This window comes from Bombus vosnesenskii, unplaced genomic scaffold (assembly GCF_011952255.1).
Source record: "Bombus vosnesenskii isolate JDL3184/JDL3185 unplaced genomic scaffold, Bvos_JDL3184-5_v1.1 scf7180000014579, whole genome shotgun sequence".
In the NCBI taxonomy this organism is placed as follows: domain Eukaryota; kingdom Metazoa; phylum Arthropoda; class Insecta; order Hymenoptera; family Apidae; genus Bombus; species Bombus vosnesenskii.
The window spans coordinates 961,416-987,092 of NW_022883531.1; the positions used below are offsets into that span (position 1 = coordinate 961,416).

At 39.4% G+C, this 25,677-nt stretch overlaps 3 protein-coding genes across 4 annotated transcripts in view; 1 reads left to right on the forward strand and 2 right to left on the reverse strand.

The window, feature by feature from the left end:
* LOC117240150 (protein TANC2-like) overlaps positions 1 to 18,180 on the reverse strand; it is a 47,537-nt gene extending 29,357 nt beyond the window's left edge. The window contains exons 1-2 of one of the 2 annotated variants that reach the window (XM_033506041.1): positions 18,024 to 18,180; positions 12,072 to 12,223 (exon numbers count right to left, since the gene is read on the reverse strand). In XM_033506041.1, coding sequence (XP_033361932.1) covers positions 12,072 to 12,168 — 97 coding nt within the window. In that variant the 5' untranslated portion in view covers positions 12,169 to 12,223; positions 18,024 to 18,180. The remainder of the gene's footprint in view (positions 1 to 12,071; positions 12,224 to 18,023) is intronic. The other variant, XM_033506043.1, reaches the window with a different exon arrangement.
* Positions 18,181 to 21,828: 3,648 nt separating this feature from the next.
* Positions 21,829 to 23,232, reverse strand: LOC117240157 (DDRGK domain-containing protein 1). The gene is made up of 2 exons (XM_033506058.1): positions 23,087 to 23,232; positions 21,829 to 22,845 (listed from the first exon to the last, which is right to left on the reverse strand). The coding sequence occupies exons 1-2, from the start codon at positions 23,169 to 23,171 to the stop codon at positions 22,055 to 22,057; spliced, it is 876 nt and encodes a 291-aa protein (XP_033361949.1). The 5' UTR covers positions 23,172 to 23,232; the 3' UTR covers positions 21,829 to 22,054.
* A 3-nt stretch (positions 23,233 to 23,235) lies between these two features.
* On the forward strand, positions 23,236 to 24,550 carry LOC117240161 (transmembrane emp24 domain-containing protein eca). Its single transcript, XM_033506063.1, has 4 exons — positions 23,236 to 23,503; positions 23,602 to 23,822; positions 23,898 to 24,044; positions 24,119 to 24,550. The coding sequence occupies exons 1-4, from the start codon at positions 23,371 to 23,373 to the stop codon at positions 24,266 to 24,268; spliced, it is 651 nt and encodes a 216-aa protein (XP_033361954.1). The 5' UTR covers positions 23,236 to 23,370; the 3' UTR covers positions 24,269 to 24,550.
* The last annotated feature ends 1,127 nt before the right edge of the window (positions 24,551 to 25,677 follow it).

The following is a 25,677-nucleotide window of genomic DNA, read 5'->3' on the forward strand; positions in this document are numbered from 1 at the left end:
GCAAAAATGGCGCAACTTCTGCCATCAGGGAACAAATCGTCGCGCGTCGTGTCGGGCAGACCGATTCTCCGTTAAAAACGACGGGTTCGTGGCGAAGTGCTCGTTTAATTACCGATGCTCGTTTCAGCGTGGGCTCTCCGGCTTCGTTGCACCGCCACAAGTCAGATCCCGGTCCGCCCACCCGCATCCGCCACACTGGCCTACGTGGAAAGGTGCGATATACACACCTTTATGCTCGTACGTAGTACATAACCGAGCCGTCGTCCATCGATCCGCTCTTTAGTTTCGCGTTTTTTCGTCAACCACTCGTATGTAAATTTTTTTGTGGAAAAATACGAAAATTGCACGGATGTACAAAATTTTATAAAGAATATTCAAGAACCATCGATCTTTTTGAAGACTGCTATTGCTTTTGTAGGGATCTCCTCTATTCGTCACTCGTACAGGCAAAACTTAGAGTTTTACAATTAATTAATTAAAATTGCGATATTGTTTCCTGATGTTTGATGTACGTAATTAGAAATGGATTATATATTTAGCGATATAGTCATTTGGGAATATGATTCAATGCAGTTTATTTAATACTTAAAATAATTAAAGTGTTAAATTGTCAATTGTAATCAAAGTAACGGTAGCAAGAGGTTCGAGTGAAAACAAGGTGTAATTACACATCGAACGCAAAAGTGTCAAAACTATTTATAGCATGGTTGGCACGATGTCGAACGGCATGCCGAAGGGCCGATGAGAGGAAATTATTCGCGTTACTTCAAGCTCTACCGACGCATTAGGTACAATTGGGTGCGTGGGCAATGTTAAACGTTAAATCGTTCGTTACGATAGGAGACGATGCGACGAGATTGTTCGCCCACGTACGAATTTCCTGCGGCACCGTTGCGGTGTACTTTATTCGGGTCTAGGTACCAGAATCTCTCAATGGCCGCGATTAAATGGTAGTGGAAAGTGTGCCTCGTTTCAACTTAAACTACTTTTCATGCATCTTTATCGCCGATCGTTACGTCGCGGATTTTTACGAATTTATGGAAAATTTGAAGATGCAGTAACGTACAGAATGTAGAATGTGAAAGTAGACTGTTCGTCAGAATTTCTAATGGATAAAGCATGCCTCTACTTAAGTATTATTACTTGTATCCATGAAATATATTACGCAAAATATTACAAAACGATAAAAGACTCGAAAGAAATTTGCCAGCAGACTCGAAGAGAAGATAAAGAGGTCTTGTTATTGGATTTAGGAATAGCAGTTCTTTAAAATACCATATTAGCCTATAAAATACGCTATTTTAGCTGACCGCTAATAAAAATGCAATATATAAAAAAAAAATCCGCCGTCTACTAATAAACGTCTTAGAGGATCTCCAGTCCAAAGATTTCTCCTTGCGTAGGTACTTACTTACCTTATTTTTTTCTTTTTATCGTCTTGAAGCTGTTAATATACGTGAAAGTCGAACGCTGCGGCTCGAGAACCAGTGGACCATTTTCGAGCAGCGAAGTCTCGCGAGCAAGAAAGACAAAGATTCCACTCGTCGTGGAATTTCAGTGGCTGCGTAGAATGGTGCGGATTCCTCGAAGGAATTCGCTCGACGGAGGGGTCGATTCCGTCGTGCGAGGGGGTTAATGACGAGAAAAGGGGAACGAAAAAATGCGGCTCAGCCACGTCATTCGACAGGTAGTTGCCCTGGGAAGATCGTAGACGCCGAGGAATCTTTTCTGTAGGAGCATAGAGACTCCTTTACTCTGGCGTTTTCTCCCCACCAGAATTCATCGAATCGGTTTCATGAGAGAGCTTAAGGTCAGCGGACCGTTGCAACCCGCCACGCTGCGAAGATTCATTTCGGAAGATAGAGCTGAGGTCGGGAGAGAGAAAAGAACCGGTCGTAAATTTCTGTAAATTTCGTGCCCCGAAATATTATCTCCGTTCTCGGTACTGTAACACCACCGAGGAAACACGCTCGGCATCGTACCGTGCTCGTTCAACATATGTATTCACGTGTTGTGCCACGTTCACGCGACTTTTCGTTTAACCCGTTAAGCACCAACGTTCCGTTAACGCAACGTTTCACTTGGAGTTTCTTTTTAATCGATTCGCATTATTTAATTTCGACCTATTTATTTGAATATATAGATATCCATGAATACTGTTAAAATCCAGATTTAATACTTTGAAGAATGTTTCGAATAAATCAAATTTCCAACCTGTCGGACTAAGATATTAACGCGCTAATATAAAAAACAATCAAGCCTGGAAACAGCCTTCGTGAATTTCGCATCGATCTGACTCTTTTCTGACCTGCCAAACGTATTGGCAAATTTTCGCAATTCTTCTCTAAATACGAAATTACGAAACCGTCCCAGGATGTGAGATCAAAAGATACACACAACGGTCTTTCTTAACAAGGAACCACTTAAGGAACCACGACGTACGGTCGAAGCAAAAATAGAAAGAAAGTAAAGAACAAAAAGTTTTAACGCGAAGGAAACGAAGCGCCGCGTGAAAAAGCTTTATTCTACATTTTCAATTTATTTTCATTGAAGCACTCTGTGTAGATAAGCGTACTTTTTGTGGAGCGTAAAAGGCGTGAAAAGCCAGTCGAAAATACGAGGCAACTGGCAGCGGTAATCTCCAGCGGAACGTATCGTTTCTACGTGTGTCGCATTAATATATCCCTTCGGCTGTTAAATACTAATTACGATTGCCAAACGCGAGGCCTAAGGCACGAGACTAAACGCGAGTTCGACTCGATCATTATACGCTCGTGCGCGCGTCTTTCGCTAAGAAATAACACCTCATCGTTCTTAACGTCAGCCGCGCGAACGGATACGCTCTGTTCGCGCGGCTTGAATTATACCTCTGGCGTTGTGCATGCTAGGAGGATGGTTCGTTGGAACCGATTGAACCAGAACAAGTCCTACGAAGAGCTTGTTTCGAAGAGAGAAGAAAACATGTTCGACCGACGTGACACGATGCGCCAAATTTATTTAGGCCCTCGCGGGCTACGATCGTTAAACTCTCCTCCGATGCGAGGTTACGATCGATAAAAGTATCCTCGTATCACGTCGGGAAGCCCTGTTTCTTTACGATCGTGAAAGAGGCAATAACTTTATTGTCGGTTGATCTCGTTATGCCTGACATATCTTGTATATTTTTCTGTAGTTTTCTATAGTTTTCTACATTCGTAGATGAAAAAGTCTCGTCGAATGCGGCTACCAGCATCGAACACGGTTACTTATCGCGAGGACCTCGTGAAATACATACCGTCGAATCGGCAGACCAATATCGCGGATACCTAGTCCGCCCACGTGTCCACTTCTACAGGCCAAACGCAAACGCAGACGTACTCGAACACATAGAATTCGATGGAACGAGTATGAGCGTAATTTCGCGCGTCCGTGTAATCGTGGTCCACGGTTGAAATCAAGAAAGCGGCGAGGAGGGGCAGGAACGAAGAAGGAAACGAGACACCGGTTTTCCAGCGGGCTGCATTCATGAAGTCGAATGAACGAACGGCCGTGCACACGCGAACACGAATTAAGCTTGTCCCCGAGCGTAAGCATGCTGCTACGACTACATGAGACCAACATGTCTGCTCGCGATTTACACTGCATGGCACCTTTCACGTGGGTGCAATCGCGTAAACGTCGATACACGTCGGTCGCAACGAATTAAGGAGAAGAGACTCGTGGAAGATGCCCTCGCTCGGATCCAGTTTCACGCAACAACGCTCATGAACTGCTCGTAAGATTCTCACTGAAGCAACAACAAGCGACATTTTGTTGCATATTGTTGCTGTATGTTGCAGATGGTATGCAATAAATATCAATTTGTAAAAATATTTTACACGCACCGAAACGATGTAACCAGGAGAATAATTGGCCTTCGTTTCTTCGAGTTTACTTTGGTTCCTCGTGCACGAACCCGTGAAAACTTGTTCGTTGATCGGTCCTTGAAAATGAGACTTTCACGGCTGCTCTACCGACAAGTCTCATCCGAAACACAATACACGAGGAAGTGCGTGCCCGCTTTTCAATGGCCCTGACTGCGATACGCGCGTCAAGCATCTACAATCGACATCAGATCCCTGTTTAACTTTTGGCGACTTCAGAGAACAGTTTTTGGTTATAAGAGACAAGGAATCCAGATAGCACACGATGTCTTAAATCGAGTGGAAGCTGGATGTTTACAGGACTGTCGAGTATTTGTTCTATAGCGATAAGATGGGTCGTCGAAGATGATAAGGATCTACTCTTATCTACTTGGAAAATGAAATTGATGTATATTTTTATATCATATGTCATATATAAACAACTGATATATATATGTAAACTGTAAACTTCCTGCATAGAAATCCGTGTCATTTCCAAGATCTCGATATTGTCTTCATACACCAAACGTTACCAATTTCCAATGACCAAATGAATTTTAATCGACCGATACAGTTTTAGAACACAGATATACGCCTATTGTCTTCCGGATCGGAGACAGATTGACTCCAGTCGCTTGTATGACATACACGCGTATACTTTTTGTATCTCCCATTAGATATCGACTTAACAGCCTCGATTTCGAATTAATTACAGCGTTGAAAGATCTTAAAAAAATGTATCCACAGACCACCAAAAGCGTAAATTATTCGACGAGTTTACTGCTCGGAGTAACGAAAAGCCAGAGGACGTGGCAGTGTAGCGTGCAGATACTCGAACTTGCGGTGTATTCGTGCAACGTACGCAAAAACCGCTCGCAGATACGCGTGCGTTCGCCCACGCCAGCTCCTACACGCCGCAACGACGCTCTTTCCACGCACGCTGGTCCGATACACTCGGCTGTATGCCTCGGTTCATTCAGTCGTTCGAATCCTTCTTTCATTCAAGGCCCGATATACTTCGATCGCGCCACATTCAGCAGGCGGTTCGTGGATGTGGATAGGCACGTGTGTGCACGTGCACTCGTGGAAGAGTGAGCCAGTAGACGCGAGTACTAGCGAAGTAGCGAACCAGTACTTGTTCGTACGGTTGCGCGAATTTGTCTAAAGTTTTGATCCTCAAAGATGTTGCGAAGTACTTTTTCTAGCATATGTCGAGGTGATTTTTAATTGAACATTTTTTGCATCTATTCATTTTCGTCTTTCAGCTAGTTTCTCTGTATAAAATCGTGGGCAATATTTATACCTTGTACAGGTACCATTCTCGGAAGAATATTAGAAGCGGCATCGAAGAAAATGACACACGGATTGAACATGAATTTAGAAATAACATTCAATTAGTTTATTTATTTAGATACAAATTTATATCTAAAATAAAATACATTAAAATCATCACGATAACATCGACGTACTGATAACTATTAGTAAATTCTCGATAATAGATTTCATGGAGGTAGATAGAGATAGATAATAACAGATTTCAAACGCACAAAACACGTTCCTGCCACGTGCGTCCAAATCTCCGCGAGACACCAAGAATGTCAAACCTCCATAAAAATTCTCTTCACCGTTCATCGCTCGCTATCGATACTTTTCCATAAATATTCACTCGTCCGCGATCATTGTTCCACGCGAAACTATCACTCCCACGATAATAAGTTATTGCTAGGTTTATTGAACTATGTCGTGATAAAGAACGAACGAACCTCGGAAGCGTTGTGTTACACCGCTCGGTTCACGGCAGTTCTTACGAAAGGAATTCCTTTCGTATAAATTAGCTCGGGTAATTACCATGCAATTAAGAGGGGTGATAGTAATAGTTGCCGTGTAATTAATTAACACCGCGCGGAACATGAAATTTCCAAGAAATTCCTGCCAATTACGTTTCGTCCATACGCTTAGTCCAGTGATCTAGTTTTCGTTCGACGATTATCAGGATTACGCGTTCCTTCCTTTGCTGTTTGCTTGTTCGTTTAAACGAGAAACCGTTCGACGTAATTGCGGATTTTTTGCCAACGATAACATCTAGGTACGTACGGCACGTACCAGCTTACGGCTGTGCCGAACGGTTCGTTCTCTCAATCGGTCGCGAGTATACTACTTGATGGAATCGATACTGCGAGCTTGCAATATAACGCAAAGTTAAGTAGGGTCACCAATTGATCTTTAATCGTAACTTTAGATCTACATGCATTCTACACGCACGTAGGCGCTTATGCTACCGTTCAGCAGTATCCGAACTCGCTGTTTACTTCTGACACGATGTATTTTAATTAGAGAATTGCGAATAAAAATGAAATTGCAGCGAGTTACACGCGTCACGAGGGCAATACCAGAGGAGAGAAAAATCGGGCCAGTACAGCGCGCGTAAAAAATTCAGAAGCGTGTCACGCACAAGCTGCCGAGCAAATTGATCGCTGTTTCGTATCGGTTGAAAGATCTATAACAATAACGGTTTCGATTACGTTTTACAACACGTGTATGGTGGCTTTATCGCGCGACGAGGTGTCGGTACAGACACAGGGACCGACCGATAAATGCACCGACAACACAGGTTGGGCAATACACTGCTGGATCGGCCTGGGGCGAGATTGGTGCAACTGTTCGCGAAGAGTAACAAGTAGAAAAGCGAGAGTCGAAGAGAGGATCGAGGCGAGACGTTAACGCTATTGACGCGAATTAACCGTGCAAATGATATATAATTTTCAGATAATTAGTGGCCCCGCGGCTATCCATTACGGAACACTCGTCATAGTCCACTTGCTCGTTAATTAAATTTTACAATCGCTCGACCTCGCAGCAACATAGGGCACTGACGTCCAAGAATGTTCGCTAAGAGTAGATGACGAGGCATGGGTACACTCTTCGAGGATTTCGAAATAATTGTTATTGATCGTAAGTAGTTCTGCGTTTTTTAAGTACTATACTATATATTGCTCGAAGGAACACAACTCAACGATGTCAAATTAATGGGGAAACTTTTAAATTATATGAACTTGCTCGAATATTGTGCCAGGTGTATCGGGCCCACTATACTATATATGTTTGCTTTTCTAAGTGCGACTTTATTATATATGTACTTACATATTGTCGGTTCGCTTTAGGCTTCGAGGATAGCTAGTAAGATATCGTTCATCCATTCTTACTATTCCATTGCTTACTATTCGACGAAAGATTACGACTTTATTTTATGTTACAACGTTATTCTTGTTAGATGGTACAACTTTCTTCGATATTGCGACATTTCATCCCTATTAAATATTTGAATTTCAGAATTAACGTTTGAAGGTTTTACAGACTTTTATGATCTAAAGGAAGAAGTGCTCGAAACTGTTTACGATACATTACGTACGTACAATACGTACAGTCCATTTTACCCAGGCGCGATCTTCTGGCTTGAAAGAGACGAAATATCGTTCGCCTTGAAACAGTATGAAGTTACTTTCACGATTTTCGTCGCGCTCGCGGCGACCTAATTAACGAAGAAGAGAAATCTTTCCGATTAACCCCACGAGCCACTTCATATATCAACTATATCAACTTCCAAAATTACTTTTCTACCGAAAACCACCATTAAACTCAGGGGGTCGGGAAGGTTCCAGAACTAATTGTTAATAACTGCTATATAATGCTTCTGAGTGAAACAGTTACGAAGAGCCAGTGAAACAGTTAAAAAGGTTCTGGCCGATATCAAATCCGGCTACAATTCCGATATTGGTTCTATTCCGTGGTCCTAAATTCCTGGTACAATTGAAATCAAAGCTCAATTTCGTAGCTCGAAATAAGATGAAAATCCATCTTTACCACAAATTTACAGCGTATATTTAAACACACCTATATTCGACGATTAGATTTAAATTTTTGCGTGCTTACCACGAAATCAAAACTTTAACCTGCCTATTCCGCGACGAGTTCTCAGTTTACCACAGAAATGCAGTAAGCTCGAAATGCTAGGCGTATCGCTGTAGATTCCCACGAAAAAAGAAAAACCCCTGGGATCGGCTCGTTACGATCGGCGGTCGTCGGTGCACCACGACGACCAACGTCACGAACGACCATCATTCTACGCGATTACCATCTCTCCAACTCGTACACGTTCAAAGTCGATCGCTCTACACGCACTAAGCCGCTCCTAGGCGTTTTTTCGCCGAGGGGATTCTACGTGCTCGAGATCGTGGACCTGACGAGGGCGCTGAAAGCCACGGCCCCACGGAGTTTTATGCCGCCACAATACGTACGTGGCATGCGTCCGCTACGTGTCCAGCATGAAATCGGTCGAGATAATACGCGATTGGTAAGATATTCTTGTCGCAAATCGCGAACGTTGCTCGCGAAATTGTTCGCCACTGTCGCGCGCCCTTAAAGCTTCGCTCAGACACGGCTAGTAATTTAGTCGAGTGGCAAATAACTCAGTATGTTACCGCGTGGATACTGAAATCCAGTCGAGTAGTTTAGTTCCGTTTCATCAGATTTTACCGTTCGGCTAGGGTTTATTAGTACGGATACTCGTCACTTGACTGAACTGGACCTGTCTGTACGAGCCTTTGGCGTATACACGAGCCGCTTGTCTCGTTTTCGGCTCTTTGAGATCTCGTTCATTGAGTAACACGGCCCTGTTTCACGCGTTTCTGCCACGATACGATTTATATCGCTTACGCAACCACCGGTTACGATCCACGATGTGGAAAGCGTCCGTTGGGGAATTACGTCGTGCGACCGTGGAGACAGTATGTATGTACGTATGTATGAATACGTATTGTTCGAGAGGACGATGATGCATTTCTGTTCTCGATCTCCGAGTTAATTCAATGGAGGCTGAATCTAGTAGAATGATAGCACGAGGAGAGAAAACTGGAAGCGTCGAGCGAGAAAATCGTGGGTTAAACCCTTAAGTGGGAGACGAATTTTGCATGTTATTTGTTAAAGCGATAGTTTACGATATGGCGATATATGAGATATTAAACAGTTCTTGTTCTACTGTTCAGAATAATGAAACATCGCATTAACGATCAATCAGTTTAACAATCGACGGTACAAATAATTGCACGCAACTATTCAAATTAAAACACGAAAAATGTTTTGTCCTGACGATAACAGATGGATTCTCTCCATCGCATGGGTAAATTACGATCATTTAGGAGTCAGGAAGTAAGTTTATTAAACTTCTTATCTGCATCCGGATGCCGTGCAGATTCGGATTACCCAGAGACGAAGAAGAAATCTTTTACTCAATAACCAGTGAAAAGAACATTGTGACGCACGAGCCGAGATATACTCGTACTCGCGAAGAGGGAGGAAGACGCTACAGAGAAAGCACGGCTGTAACTGCCAGTGGGATCGTAATTAAACTAAACCGACGTTTCCTCGCGCCTTGGTGCGGTTACTTTCTCCATCGTGCAGGAAATCGATCGTAAAACTCGGCCTTTTGCACTCATCTAACAGAGCCAATTTATGCTTCCTTCTCGCGTATGTACACTACCGTCCATAAGCATTTGAATACTTGCAATTAGCGTAATTCGATCAAAAGGTTGATACGCAACTATGATAGAAAAATGCTACTGTATCTTTGATTCTTTACCTCTTGCTATAACGTTTCATTTCTTACTTTTCTACTAAAAGGCAATAATAAAATTGTGAAATTAATAAGATCGCTAGACGGCGCCAGTTTCAGATAATGGTTATCGACGAGTATTGAATAGTCGCGGACGATCTTTCCTTAGGGTGTGCACCAGCTTCTGGTGTCTATACCTATAACTCCGTTAACGCCTCTTATCAAACTCGTCGGACAAATACCGATTATCAGCGCAAAACGATACATATTCCTGCGGCAACAATAAACGTATATAATTCCAGAGATACTCTTTCGACGCCTATTGATACTAATTTACTGTAAATACAGCACTGTGTCATCGATTGCGATAAAATCGCGACGTCGTCTAAGAAATAGAAACGGGTATCTTAGATCCTTGAAATAATATCGGAGAGATATACATTCTCGATAACGTTAATTAACACACACATTGCTAGACATATAGATTTGCTATTATTATATAGTCATATATATACAGGGTGGTTGGTAACTGGTGGTACAAGCGAAAGGGGGTGATTCTACGCGAAAAAAGAAGTCGAAAATATAGAATAAAAATTTTTCTTTTTTTTAATTTTTTCTTTTTTTTTTTTTAATTTTTCCATTTTCCGTTATAACGAGACGCGATAAAGTGCACGCGTACCGAGAGAAAATTCAAAGTCGATTTTCTCGAAAACAAAACCTCAAACGAAAAATTTTTATTCTATATTTTCGACTTCTTTTTTCGCGTAGAATCACCTCCTTTCCGCTTATATCACCAGTTACCAACCACCCTGTACATATATATATAGGTATATAATATTAGGTATATAATATCGAGTCATCCCTTCTCCAACAATTTCTATCTATTCAAAGAAATTTGTTTTCAGAGAAAGAGGCAGATTATTCGATACTCGAGTTTGGCGCTCGTGTTAATTTCTTGAGTTTCGAAGAAGATAAGAATCGACGATTAAACGATATTGTTTCAGGTGAACGTGTTATAATTGCCAAAAACGGAGGCTGACGCGTCTGACTCTCCGGTATATTGCGTACATGCGGTACGCCCCCGTCTATCCTACGTGCATTATAACCGCGAAGTTCGAATTCGGAAGTCGTGTAGGTGTGCTCTGACTCAGAGCGGTTGAGTCTTCGCTCTCGCTTCGTTTTCCAATCGCATCCGGCTTGACTTGGTCAGGAATATCCGTGTTCGGTTAGCGTGGAATTTTAATAAGGAAAAATGTCCCATCTAGTTAGCGGCATTCTGGTACGCCGTGGAATGTGCCTTACATTTTATATGGTGGTGGTTCCGAGTGACACGAAACGACACCTTGAAACGTATCGAATCTCCTTTTTCTAATCGGTTTAATCGTTCTTTCTTTATCATTGTCGTTTTGATTTTCGCGTATGAAGATTACATGGAAGCACACGATAAGGAAAAATTCACAATCAGTGGAAAACACGTTCGGTGGAATGGTTGTCGTTTAACTTAGAATTAAATAAAAAAACATTATGGAGATTAATTCACAACGTAATGAATCTTTAGTTTTTATTCGACTTTCCATTTGACGTAAATAAAGTTGACTATGGTAAACTCGAATCGTAGATACGCGCGATTCAATGTTACCGATTGATTCATGACGCGAGATGAACCGAAACGCGTAAAAGTTCGTCGTAAAACGCTTTTAAACATCATCAGACAATACGAAACATCGGAAATTGAATAAGAGAATCGTTTTATCGGTGTTGATGAGACGAATGTTCAATTTTTATTCCATTTTTCATTTGATACAAGTAATCATCGAGTATGACAAACTTGAATTGTTTACGGAGATACACGGCATTCAATGTTACCGATTGATTCATGATGCGAGATGAACCGGAACGCATAAAAATTTGTCGTAAAACGCTACTAAACACCATCAGGCAACGTTAAACATCGCAGTCTAGATAAGAGGATTCTTTTGTCTGTGTTAATGAGATTCGCTGCATAAGCATGTTCGAGGAGGCCACTAACCTCCCCTCGTTATATCATAAAGAACTCTACCGAGATATTCGAGGATTTCGCTTACCGATCGTTGGTAAAAATATCGATTATTCTACCGGTGTATTTCATAAACGTTTTACGAAATATAAGCTCCTGCTTAATTAAAAACTCGTATCTGTCATTTTTAGTTTTATTATTTTTCTGCTATCATATTTTTCTTTGTGCAACTTAAAATATTCAGTGATTATTTCGTAACAGACTTTATACAGTCTATGATATAGGTAATTATGCTGGATGTTTATACAAACTCATGTTTTCATAAATTAAAGGAAAGGAATTAGATTTAGCCGTAGATTTCATTCACCCATAAAATATTATATTTATAATACTATGTATACTTTGCCATGTACATTTTTGTAACTTCAGAAATGCATAAACATCCGCAATCTAAATATAACTCTGCTTAAAAGATACGAAGAACTTCGAGTATATTCACGTATATTGAAAACTAAAAAGAATGTAAGATAAGATTATCTTAACTAAAGAAAGCAGACACGTATGAAACATTTTGATAAAAACTCACCATTGTTGTAGACTTCCGCGTTAACCAGCGTTTCCTCGTCATCTGTATCCGGTCCGAGAGACACTGGAGTGTACACGATCGAGTCTCGCGCTCTCATCGTGTTCAATTTTAAATAAACGATGCTTCTTCTTTATGATACATTCGCGAACGAGCTGAAACAAAAATCAAACAAATTTTAAGGAAATAAAGCTGAATGCTTAGTGTGCTACATGGGCGTGTCAGAGGTTTGTTTTAGTTATTTTAAAGCTTACTTTCTAGGTGTGTAAAAGATGCACGAGATAGATAAAGAAAAAAGATGCAAAAGTTCAAAGAATTTGACGAAGTAAAAGAAGAAATAACGATACACTGACTTACGCGGTAGAATTCAAAGCTTGCCAGGCGGCTGCGCAACTACGCAGTGACTCAGAATCCCAAATATAGTGTTTGTTCGAATTTCTTTACATTTTTGACGAAAATAAATTCCTACTCTTCAAACTTATTCCATTCAGCCAATTAAATTAACAAAAACTGACAAATTGCAATCAGTAAAAGTTGCTCTTGTTAGAGTGATTCTGGTCGCCATATTGGATCGCTAAATACCTTACATTTAGCGTTTACTATTAAAGTTATATTTCGAATTGTTATCGAATATTGTTGAAAACGTGATATTGTTCTTATTAGATAGTACTTACTATTTTATTAAATAATCATGACGTATAAAAACGACGAACGATCTCAGGTCAGACCGTAGATTATTTTTCGTAACACTGATTTCACCACGTAGCTGGTTTCTGACAACCAGAACATACTATTAGCTACAAAATTGACAAATTTCACAATTTCTAACATTTCTGTTAGAAGGCAACAATTTCCATTGCATAGCTGTATCGATAGCGAGTAAGCAAAGCACGGTGAAATTGAAATCGAACATAACTCCCGTCAACCATAAACCTACTATCCGTTTTATGGAAATTATAAATAACACGGCAGGAACTCGTTAATACCGTTACTCGATGCATTACGAGTGCGTGTAAGCATTGCGTTATCAAAACAGAAAAAATTCGAACGCGCGTAGCGATATTTTATCCGCGAGAAACCTCTTGGAGCATGTAACCGTTCGCCATTTGCACGTCCGATGACATTCTTGGAATTAAAATTATGTTTTTCACTCGTCGACCGTAACCAATTCGATATTTTTTACGCATGTTTAGGGGTGAATTTAAAGAAACCGGAAGAATAATTCAGAGGTTACTAGGAAGTTTCTTCAGGTAATAATGGTCTGGTTTATTTATCTGTTAGCCCCTTCGATGGCCGTGCAAACATCGTGCGTTGTCCCATATGTTACTCGTGCACTCCTTCGACCGACATGTGCGTCCTTGTACCAAAAATGGCAACCCCTCCTCGATAGAAGTCAAATAACCCGACTTCTGTTTCACATTTTGTGTATTTAAAATAGTTTTCGGGAAAACATTTCGTTATCATTATCAGGGATGCGTTGGCCAACTGAATCGTCCTTGAAAAGTTATCAATTTATTGCAATTTTTCTAATAAACATTGTCAACGGTTATTAAAAACGAAATATGGTATGAAATCTTTCAGTAGTTTTGTCGATCGGTAAAGACGGAATTTAGAAAAATCTCCAATACTGCACTAGTACGCAACTGAATCTCTGAGCTATAGGAATTGGAAGATTAATATTTCTTTCTAGATGCGTTTCTGGATCCTTTCGCTTGTATGTTTCACGTTACACCGTAAAATGCGTCGAGTTCGACCGGCTTGGAATTTTCTTCATTAATAAACCTATCGAAACGAGCGATTCGTTTTTCCCCTAGCAACCGGTTTCCTCGTGGTTGTGTTCACGAGTCGTCTTCGTATACGGGATCTATTTCGGGTAAGACGACCGCCGTCGTCTCGACGCACCAGTAGACGTCATTCTTCCGAGATGCGATCACCACGTACCAACGAACGCCGTCGTTATGTCTAAGAATGTACCAGCTGTCGGTACATGACTTCATTGCAAACAAGTTCAAACAACTTTGCGCCGCTGTGAAATGCAAATATCATAACTCGTCAAGGTTCTGCATATTATCTACATAAATTACAAAAGATACATCATATCCCTTTGCTATGCAATTTAAAAACCGGAAGTACTCCACTGGTAATTCTAATTCGTCCTACGATTTATAATTTTGATTCTTTGCTCATATTGTAACATAATGAGTCGTTGACTCTTCTCGTTATCCCGTTAAATAATAGGAATTCGCGCTCAAACAAATTAATTCGATAGCTAAAAATTGAATTAGGCGAGAGTCAACTAAAATATCGCTCCAATGGACGTAACTCGGACAAAGTTCTACCGTATTTCCTTTTGATGGTTAATTTAAGCGCATAATTTCTCTTTCCTTCTTTGTATGGCGGAACAGCGGATGCACGTGTATACACGAACACAGATCGGTGGTTGTAACCACGCCTTTAGGTTCGCGGGGGGTCTGGCTGCCGCGGTATACATGGAACAAAGAAAAGGAAGAGAGGACTAAATATCTCGCTGCTCGATTTCTGCGAACCGTTCCAGGAATTGATATTTTTAAACCGTTGCATTTAGGACCGTCTGTGACCTCGACGTCACTGAAGCGTCTGGTTCAAAAGTAACATGGAAGTTTCGACGCAGTCAGAATTATGGATCAGTTTCCGCGAATTGTTTTCCTCAGGTGTATACTTAAAGACATAGAAACTCCCTCGATAATTGCACGAGGGAAGGACAAGGCGAGGAAAAAGAATTTTTCTATTCTTAGGAGATATTCTCCCCACTCGAAACTACGCTCTTTCTTCTTCTTCCGTTTCATGCCGAGGCCAAAGGAAATCATCGATTTTATCTTTCTTCTTTGCTCTATCTCCTTTTAAGTTTCTTTCTTTGCTACAGTTGCATTAACTAGACGACGGACCCTCGGGTAAAATGAAATCGCGCTGCAAGCGATCGAAGAAATTACGATAAATCGCAGACATACACTTTTCAGAGGAAAACAATTTTAGCGTGAGATTTGCTGCTAAAATTAAATTGACGAGACAATGCCTGGCTAACGTCATCCATTCTTGAAAGAGACGCGACAATTATCTGATACACAGTGTAAACACGAGACGGTGGAATAATTCAGTCGGTGTGGAAACGAACTAATTCGTGCGATCGCACGCGATTGTTGTAATTGATGTGCAACCATGCTAACGACAGGATGCGTCCGTTTGCATTCGTTTCACTCTAGATCCTGTCAATGAGTTCTCACGAAATGTGTTCGTTTTATTCCTCTTGGAAATTGTATTGTTTATTGTCGTACATTAACGATGATTTCCAATATAATATTTCCTTTTAGTCGAAATGCTCATATATCATTTGGAATCTGAAGAATACTGGATTCGTAAAGTCCATGGTCTGATATATAAAGTCCAATAGATCTCAAAGCTTTTCAACAGCGGAGCATCTCTCTGCAGCTCTCGACTCTCTCGAGTTGAACGAACTTGCGCAGCCTGTGCACGGACTTCAACGACACCCTTGACGCCTCAGACGCCACTTACTAATTCTCTGCCCTTTGCACCCACGCACGCACGTGCCTGCAGGCTAATGCAATAACGCGGTCGGAACTTTCTGTCAGGGGCTTAGCCTTGCTACCACGTGGTTTATGCGCGTGCTGAGCCTAGAAGGTGACGAGAACATACGTAAATTGCCTACCGACATTACTTCCTGGTTATATTTAGGCTCTCCTAACTCCAAGATCGAATTTCTTATGGGGACGACCCCACGAAGAATCCGCGATAAACTGGCTGGAATGGTTCAATTAGAACTCAAGTTCAGAGTTTATGGGCGGTCACTACTAAGATCGTAGTGCTGCAGTAAAGATGTGTAATATTTTTAATTAATACAAAAATCGGAATTATATTCTCAAATACCGATTTTTAACGTGGCTTCTTCACCTGATACGTATGTATTAATTTACCTAAAATTAATGTTAAATAATTAAAGTTGCAACAAGAAACACCGAATTAGGGTGTTTACGAGTCGTAATTGATCGATGCATTTTGATCGACCAACCGCCCGAATTTCGAACAGAGAATAAATATAGACCGAATGTTCAGGTATCCCCTATTTTCAGCAGTTCCTCCCAATCGTCTCATCTACTCTTTTTTACTTAATGCATTCCCTAAAATGGTTGCTTCTCCTTATTTTCAAGACTTCCCTATGGTACACGTTAATGTGGGGCACGCGCGCCTGCGAGACGACGGACACGTGCGCGTCTGTGTATGAATTGTCAAACCTACTTGCGTCGGACAACATCGGGCAGCCGTTTGATACTTGTTGGCGTGATTAATACGAGTTCGAAGGTTGTATAAAAATGAAACGTATGTAGCTATGTTATGGAACAAACACACGAAATTTCTATAACGCATCCTTCGTTTGTATTGTCAAAAGTATAAAATAACTTACGTAATTTTAATAATCTTGTGACTCGTTAGCGACAATATCACTACTGTTCAATTAACCAATCCAAGATCCAAATTAACTATATTTTATATTCTATTTCTGAATAAAAAGAAGGCTCCGATATATATAACGTTCGCGTCTTGACATCCATAACACATTCGTCTATATTTCGTCCTTTTGCGACGTTCAGAATACTATTTTATATATATATATATATACGTCATATATGAACGTCGCAAAAGGACGAAATATAGACGAATGTGTTATAGATGTCAAGAAGCGAACGTTTCATAACATATCTACCGCTTCTATCGTCAAAGAACTCAATAAGCCTACGTATTATTGCACGATAATAAAAGAAATTACACCTGCAATACCATTAGGTTTTTGACCCAGAAGAAAAGCATTCCGAGTAGTCGTCCCACATTTCGTGTCGTAATTCTTACCCGTTGACTTTTCGTCGCGTTCACGGGTATTCTTATCGAGCCGTTCGTCATTTTTTCTTGAGAACAGGCAGGTCTAATGACTGGAGCGAGCCCAGGCACGCGCCCGCAAGAAGAATCGAGGGTATCGAGACGCGAGTCGCCAGCCTCCGGCTGCTCGCAAGAGGGTGCCTACTAGTAACTGTTGGGCGCCGACAAAAATAGCGCCCCGATGCCGTTGTACCTACGGATGCAACGAGCATTACCATCGACAGCGTGAGGGAAGAAGGGAGATGCCGGGATTTAGACGTGACGGTTGCCCTTCGGCACGCAAAAGGGACGTTGTTCCACGTTCGAACGAGGGATCATCGCGCCTCGTAGAGGAAGCTCTATTTCCGGTCTGCATTCGATGCCCCGGTGGCACTGTGATCGTTCTACGATAGCTCTACGATATCTTCACGTTCGCGTGTCGTCGATAAAACGTCTGCAAGAATTTGTCTACTTTTCTAGTAAACACAGTGGGAAACTCTTAATAAACAAAAACTCGTAACCGTGAATTTCCCGGGATTTTCCATGGAGCTATAATAAAAATACGCGATAGCTATAATAAATCAACATCGGTCGAGCGGTCAGCTGATCGAAAGTGGAAGCTGATCGAGACTTCCTTGAGAATGATACATTTTGGGAATAACGATCGGTCGAGTCATGCCTTCAATGAAAACAAACTAACGAACGATCGTACATGTGTCTTTGATGTTTAACAACGAGTCAACGCATAACAGGAAGAGCAATAGATTTCGTGGCATCATTTCATTCTGATATAAAAAGATTGAATGTGTAAGATGACTAAGTTTTCGCTTTTTCTATAGAAGGTGCAATTTTAGAGAATAGAGATAAACGTCTCCTTCGTAAAGATGCTGAGAACGCGGTCGAGCTTGGAATCTCGCGAAAGGGACTCTCAAACGCATCTCCCTTTTTTCGTGCGAACTGTCGATCAAACGGCCGGAAACCCGCCAGTTATGCACTGTAAATTCGGGAAAAGAAACTAGTCGGCGGTGAGACTATCGAACAAAAGCTTACCGATGTGTTTCAGCCTCGAAATAGCAGCGTCGGGACGTCGACTCTCAGCTATCTCGCGTTCCACGGAGCAACGACACTTTTCCTTCTTTCTGCTCTTCTTCTTCGTCTTCTCCTCAAGCTTTCACTCGATCCTCGCGAAACGATCCTTGCGAAGAATCTTTTTCTCGCGTGTTAATTCAAATATAAATATACTTATTCAATTTTCTTTTCGATTAGTTAAGAGGTCCTATATGCACGATATGTGTTTGAGGATTCAAATAAATATTATAAATAAATTACAAGGTAGGTAGAACGTCAATTCGAGCGTCGACGTGAACCCTGTTCCGCCCCCGATCCTCCATTCAGAGGAACACCGAACCAGCCGACGCGTTTTCGACGACTGCACCACGTTGCCCTCGTTCTCCCCGAGTCACGGCAAAGCTCTCATTTGTCCAGAAGCTTTTTTCTTCTTCGCTTTCCCCACCAGTCGCTTCGCGTCTTTCCCCTACTATTTCCTTGCTCCAGGGTGGAAGCTGACGGAGGGTATTTCGATAGCGCTCTTCGTGACCTTTTCGAACGTCATTCATCCAATCTCTAATTGATTTCCCCGTATATTTCAAATTTTTGAACATTTACCTAATTTCCAGTCCAATTTAATTTGTATTTAATTTAGATGAATAATATAGTAACCGAGATAAACTTTTCAAAGTCTCCTCATTCTTAATTTCACGGTATGGAATTCTTTTTCTTTGTGAAATTGCAGGGAATTGAGATGAAGTAGAGGAAGATCGTACTGGCAATGAGCGATAAGTCTGCCCATAACGGAAGAATTCACTTAAACGCTTCGAGAGGTACGGACAGAGAAAGGTACAGAGGTATGTTTTGTGAAAATACGGATCAATTCGAAATTTGATCAGCTATTAGCGTCTAAAAAAGATGAGGCAGTTTGATGTAATATATGTTCAGACCTTCAGCTTGGCCGACGAATACCGCCAGCTGTATTTTTCGAGTTCTTTGTCTTTGTCTCCTCGTGTTTTGCATATCCGCCGGAACTAGCGGTGTACTTTTTTCAGTTTCATCTGTCGTTGAGCCTTGGATTACTACTCTTTTCTCTTCAAAGGAAAATCGTTCCGAAACGACAAAAGAACACATTTTGAGTCTTTTAATTATTATTTTTTCTTTTGCTATTACGTCAGTGTAACGAAGAACAAAATGTTTGAGTAGAATTATTCCTTTATTTGTTTCATTGCTGCTAAAAAAATGATACGATTAATTATAGAAAAGTTGTGATTTTCAGTGTAACTTCTTGAAAGTACGTTTTCGAGATCATTTTGAAGAATTATATTTAGCAAATATGCATGTCAATGAAATTCTGTTTGTTTTTGTATACCGGTCCCCAGGAACCGTACTTGTCGTTCTTGTTCGCCGACTGTTGCTGATGCTCTGACGATGCATTTTTATCTTTCCTAGATGTGCAAAGTTAAAAGAAAAAATGAAAAGTTATTAGCTGTTTAGATATGAATAGTATTCATAAAATATAATAATATAATAATATAATATTAAAAGACTAAAAAATGTAAATTGCAAACATACTTAACACCCTCGAAAGGTCCTTTGATGGTAGTATCATTGATATTAGCGTACACCATTTTAATCCTTTTGCCTCTCCTCGAATATAATTATACTCTTTTCTTCCGCCTCTTTCTATCGGTTTAACCCAATCAAAACCAATATGTCGATCGATTTTCCAGATCTATCAGATAACGTTCTCACCGCCAATAGTAGAGTATTTTCTTCTTTTTCTACTTACGAAAACAATAATTAATTCGTAATAATTGGGTCTGATTTAAGTTTTCTTATCTTTTTTCAGCTTTTTAGTTATAGAGGATACTTACTTTATGGCACGTGATGCAAATGAACCAGAACTAGCAGTTCTAAACGATTTCCAACATTAGCACGTCGACTCCCCTTGCGAGTTCGAAGATTTTTAGCGAGCCTGCATAAATATATATAATATATAAAAATATAATAACAATTCATAGCTACAAAACCCTTTATAATCTTCCTTTTACACTATTGTTGGTTTAACCTTCAAACTATTATTTAATATTTTAAAATACAGGTCTAGAAAGTTATTTATGGTCGTGTGAAGGAAATGCAAATATTTTCGAAATTTTTCCCGTCCATCTTACATTAGTAGTTTTGTATCATACATCGCTAAATTATCGTAGAACTACGATTATCGAAACATCGATTGATAGAACGATCAATTGTACTGTAGTTTTCAACATTTTTCCATTAAGTCTTTGATAAAGTATATAAATAAAGGGATTTCCCTCGTATTATGTATCTTTTCCTACACTTTTCTCTTGATACAAGTTTTATACACTGGTAGTTCTAGTATTAGAAGCTAACATACAGTAACAAGGTTTTACTGTACACAATAAATTTATTTGACGCGGTTTTTGGTATCAAAATGGCACACTAGGATCGAAGTGCAAGTAGAAAACCTGTTTTCGTATTTCTGCACTTACCTAACACTGGGTAAGAACGTTGGGGAGTTGCCTTGACAGTCCAAGACTTTGCACCTCATCGACACATAGGTCTTCTCGATTGCCACGAAATACTATTGTGATTCCCGTTGATTCCAACTTTCCTCGCATCCACTCGGACCGATAATTATTCGCTCTTTTTGTTCTTTCTCTAATGAGCTGAATGAGCAAGGAATTTTTAAATGGACGTAAACTCGAGGTCGCTAGAAAGACTGCAGGTTCTCTGGCGATTCTGTCGCCTCTTACATAGCCTGCGAGTGTCCCCTTCTTCGCATATTCAGCTTTGATATCGAGTGGGGATTGATCTTGATTCCTTCGAACCATCAATGACAGAATTTTTAATAGATCGGCATTTTACATTACCAGTAAGCTTGTTGATAATGTGCATGAATTAATGGAGATCAAATTACTATTCATACAGGAAAAACTGTGAAAAATTTCCTGAGTTATACGCGACCGTGAATCAGACGTATGATATCTTTAACTTTTAGATGACGTCATTATTTTGTAAGAAAAAGTACCTAAATTTTATGAAAATGATATTTTATCGCATAATGTAGGACAAATTCAAGAAAGTACGTTTGAAGCATACAGTTTTAAGGTGATAATTCTTTTTGATCGTAGAAGTATTATTATTCGTATTATTATAAATATGGAACTATTATCATTCGTCTTAAAACAAATCGCACGTTGCTCTTGGAGCTAAAAAGATTCGATGGACGAGGCCTCGTAGCTGCTGAACTAACTTTAGGCTGAAGAACGGGATACGTTACTGATTGTAAAGTGCCGCTAGTCGTTTTCTCGTAAATCAACGTATTGATCAGCGCATCGATCTTTTTCAGGCCAAAGTTAATTCTTCGATGAAGGTGTTCTCAAAGAATAAATTTAATTACGGAAAATTCTTCTAATTCTTCCAGTTAATGATTAACTACCGCTGTGCAATTTAGAAATAGAATCATCGTCAACACGCATTTCGACGACATAAATTATACATTCAGGGAAAAATAAAAAATAACGCAAACAATTTGCATCTACATAAAAACTAGAATCTGATGCAACATCGATCCTTGGTGTCATCATATTGTTGATTCGAAACCACCGAAACTTTTCAAAAGCAAATATCAACGAGAAAAAGCTTGGAAATTCCGGGTGTTTTCGCTTTGAGTAGATTTTTAATAATATGTAAATACGAGCTGTGATTAATAAATATCTTTCTAACAGATCTTAGGGAAGGAATCGTTAACGCGTGTCTGAAATCGACAAAGTATCAAACCTATTTTCTGATCACGTTCTGATTTAATAATGTTAAATTAATTTATCAAGTACATCTTAACGGCAATAAAAATTCCATTTTATATATAGATGTGTTATTTACAGCAAATATACAATTTATACGACATAAGTAGGATATTTTTTACTCTATATATAATAATCCTATTTTCTGAATGTGAACAATGTATAAATTTTGTTAAAATTAAAATTATTCTTATTTTACATAATCTATCTAGCTTCCACTACGCTAGGTTGTTTTCCTGGATTCAAATTAATCAAACGATTTGAATTTTCTACTAGTTCGGTAATGCTGACTCTACCGCGTTGTCTGACAAATTTTGCCACAGCTTCCAGCTCCTCCTGAGATATGTAAATAAATTTCCCTCTATCGTCGATAACTCCAGTCAAATTTTCATGCGCCTGCAGATCCTGAATTCTTTCTACTACGCTTGATGTTTTTAAACCAAAGCGTGCTGCCAAATCTTCTAGAATTACTACTTTGTTTTGCTTAATGTATAGAACAAATTCTTCTAATAAATTTTCTTCGTCTTCTTTGTCATCCTGATCATAGCCCTCCTCTTCTACGCTAAATGCTTGTTTCATTTTTAAATATTCTTCGTATTCTCTCTTTTCTTTCTCCTCCCTGGCTTTCCTTTCTGCCTCCTCTTGTCTTAATTCTTCTGCCTTCTCTTTTTCAGATTGTTTATCTCTTTCTTCTTGAAGAAGTTGTTCTCTTTTCTTACGTTCTTCTCTTTCTCTTTCAATAACTTCTCTTTGTGCCCTTTTCTCTGATTTAGCTGCCAACTTGGCCCTTTTCTTTGCACCCATTTTGAAATCAGGCGTGGCTGGCTTCTCATCTGCTTCGTCGTTAGCTTCATTTCCAGATCCATCGTCATCTTCCTCAATTTGCTGACTGGCAGTCGCTTGCATACGACGTCTAGCAATTCTTTGACCCGCTGCTCGCCTTATTGGTCTACCTTGTGCAATTCTTTCGGCTACATTTGCTTGTTTTTTCTTTGCTATAACATTCGTAAAACAAACATTCGACGGTTTTTCGAAATTTCAAACATTCAAGGGATCTAAGTGACTGATTTAAGTACCAGTTTCTATCAAACGCAAGGAAAGATTAATTCAATGTTCATGAAAATTGTCAAAACATCTGTTTCAAAACAAACAAACAAATAGGTTAGGGATGTATTTGGTTATCTTACAGAAGATACTCTAATAATAACACAAAAAATATTTTGCATAGAAACATACCTGATTTTTTACTGGAAAATACCGTAATGCCGATAATCAATGCAATAATTAAAACAGCGAAAGAAGCTAACAACGTAACGTCCATTTTTTGTTTCTGTTATTTTCCTAGGTGAGTTTAGTTTCCGATTATCGAGAAAGTAGATATCGATAATGCTCACTAGCGCCACGTACGTGAACTTCACTGTTGTTTTCGAAGGTGACGTGTGCTTCATTCTGTATTACGTAGAATTTTATTCGTAATTTAAGCTCCGTCGTGCTACTAAAAGCACTGCATATCAAAAATCATGTTAAGACACAGTGGTATATTCTTTATATTCTTATGCGTTTTCGAATATGGTACTGGACTTTATTTTCACATCGCCGAGACTGAAAGAAAGTGTTTCATCGAGGAAATTCCAGATGAAACGACCGTTTTAGGTACGTGAAATGTATGTTAATAAAGTGAATTATTTTTACAGTTAATAATTCGATTTCTCTGTGACTCTCATTGAAACTTTTCATTTTTTTTCCTATAGTACATTACAAAGTTGAGTTGTATGATCCGAGAACTGGTGGATTTGCTCCGAGCAGTGTCGGGATGGGAATGCACGTGGAAGTTAGGGATCCAGATGATAAAATGATTCTCTCCAGAGTGTATAGTTCAGAGGGAAGAATTTCATTTACTTCTCATACGCCTGGTGAACATGTGATTTGTTTGTACTCTAATAGCAGTTCTTGGTTCAGTGGTGCTCAACTGGTAACATATTTAATTGTAAACAAAATAATAATTGTTTATAGCGTTTGACGTAACTAAATTCATTTTATTATATAGAGAGTACACTTGGACATTCAAGTTGGAGAACATACTATCGATTATGCCAATACAGCTCAGAAGGAAAAGTTCAGCGAGTTGCAGTTGAAGATACGTCAGCTTCTCGATCAAGTGGAACAAATAACAAAAGAACAAAATTACCAAAGGGTATTTATCTTACGTTTAGCTCCGAATTGCTTTGCTTAGGATTTGAACTATGTCCTTATATTATGTATTTGCAGTATCGTGAAGAACGTTTCAGACAAACATCTGAAAGTACACACCATCGGGTATTCTGGTGGTCCCTCGCGCAATCTGTTATTTTATTGATCATGGGTGCATGGCAAATCAGACATTTGAAGAGTTTCTTCGAAGCAAAGAAACTAGTATAAGATTGAAATTAACAATTCCAGAAAATGTTAGTCATCCGAGGAACATTTTTTTATCATCATGGGAAATCTCCGCTGTAATATATTTTAAAAAAAAAGAAAAATGAGGAGAAACTGGTTTTAACGTAAAGAGATTCGTTTTCAATTATTTGTATTTATCGTACATAATCAGTTTAAACGCGCTTACACTTATTTTGTGGTAAACATTTGTGAAATTTATTCTTAAACGGAATGAAAAGCTGTGTATGAATTTTCATTGGAATAAAATATTCATTTTACAAAAAATCTCTGTTTATTTTTCCTTCTCTTGTAACACTATGAAATACAAATTACTGTAATATAACTGGGCTAACGAGTCTAAAAATGTTAGTAAAACAGTTGACAGTTTCAAAAAGTATAACTTTTAGATATCTATGTAAATGAATAATTGGTAAGAACTAATTCATGAAACCATTGTAACACTCGCGATATTAGATACATAATGGTATCCTAATAAAACAAACTAGTCTCGTTTCTCGACACTTCTGCACCGAAAACAGAGAGAAAATTTCCTCCCTATCGAAAGCATAGAAGCAACCGTACAAAAAATTGAGTCATGAAAAATCAACATGGAAGGTAGAAAGTTTTTCTTTCTGTGCATGCGTGGTATGCTATGAATATCGACACTCTATACATTTCGGATAAGCCATGTACTGCCATCTATCCTCGCATACTCTAAGTTGCTGTTCCTTACATCTTTAATAGATGGCAGTACGTGACTCGTCCGACACTCGTTCACATACAATTTACAGTTTAATTTGTTCACTAATATTTTATTTATATTCGGAATGTAAACAAAGAAAAATTTTCGATTGATTTTTCGTTCTTCCGCCTGTTTGTTTTGGTCTTCAAAATCTATCTATATTTCCGATGTAATTTTTCAAAGTTCACAAATGACTAGGAAGAAAAATTGGAGGGGGAAGAGTTAAGGAGCGTTCGGCCGATCAATATTATTGTCAATATTAAAAGTTCTCGACATTATGGCACGTAAGAGATCCTCTAGACGATCAACATAATATTGTCAATACAACGTTGAGAAGCTTAAATATTGACAGTGATATCGACTGTCTGCACGCTTCTTTCAAGGTAAATGATCAAATAGTTGAATTACCTTTACACGGTAATTTACATTAATTTGTACAAGTTTAATGTTTTACCAACTAAGAATAAATACAATTTAATTTTCTTTTTTCGTAACTAACAAGATTTTTAAGAGAAATTGCTTATTCCCTTCGGTATTCGACTTGCATTCTCCTTTCTTTAACCTCGTTTCCACGTAAAACTCGCATTGTTATGCCGCGTATAGGCCGATGCCGGATAGAACGAGCTATAACATCCGAAACGTTAATCCATTCGGTGCGCGTCGTCTCCTT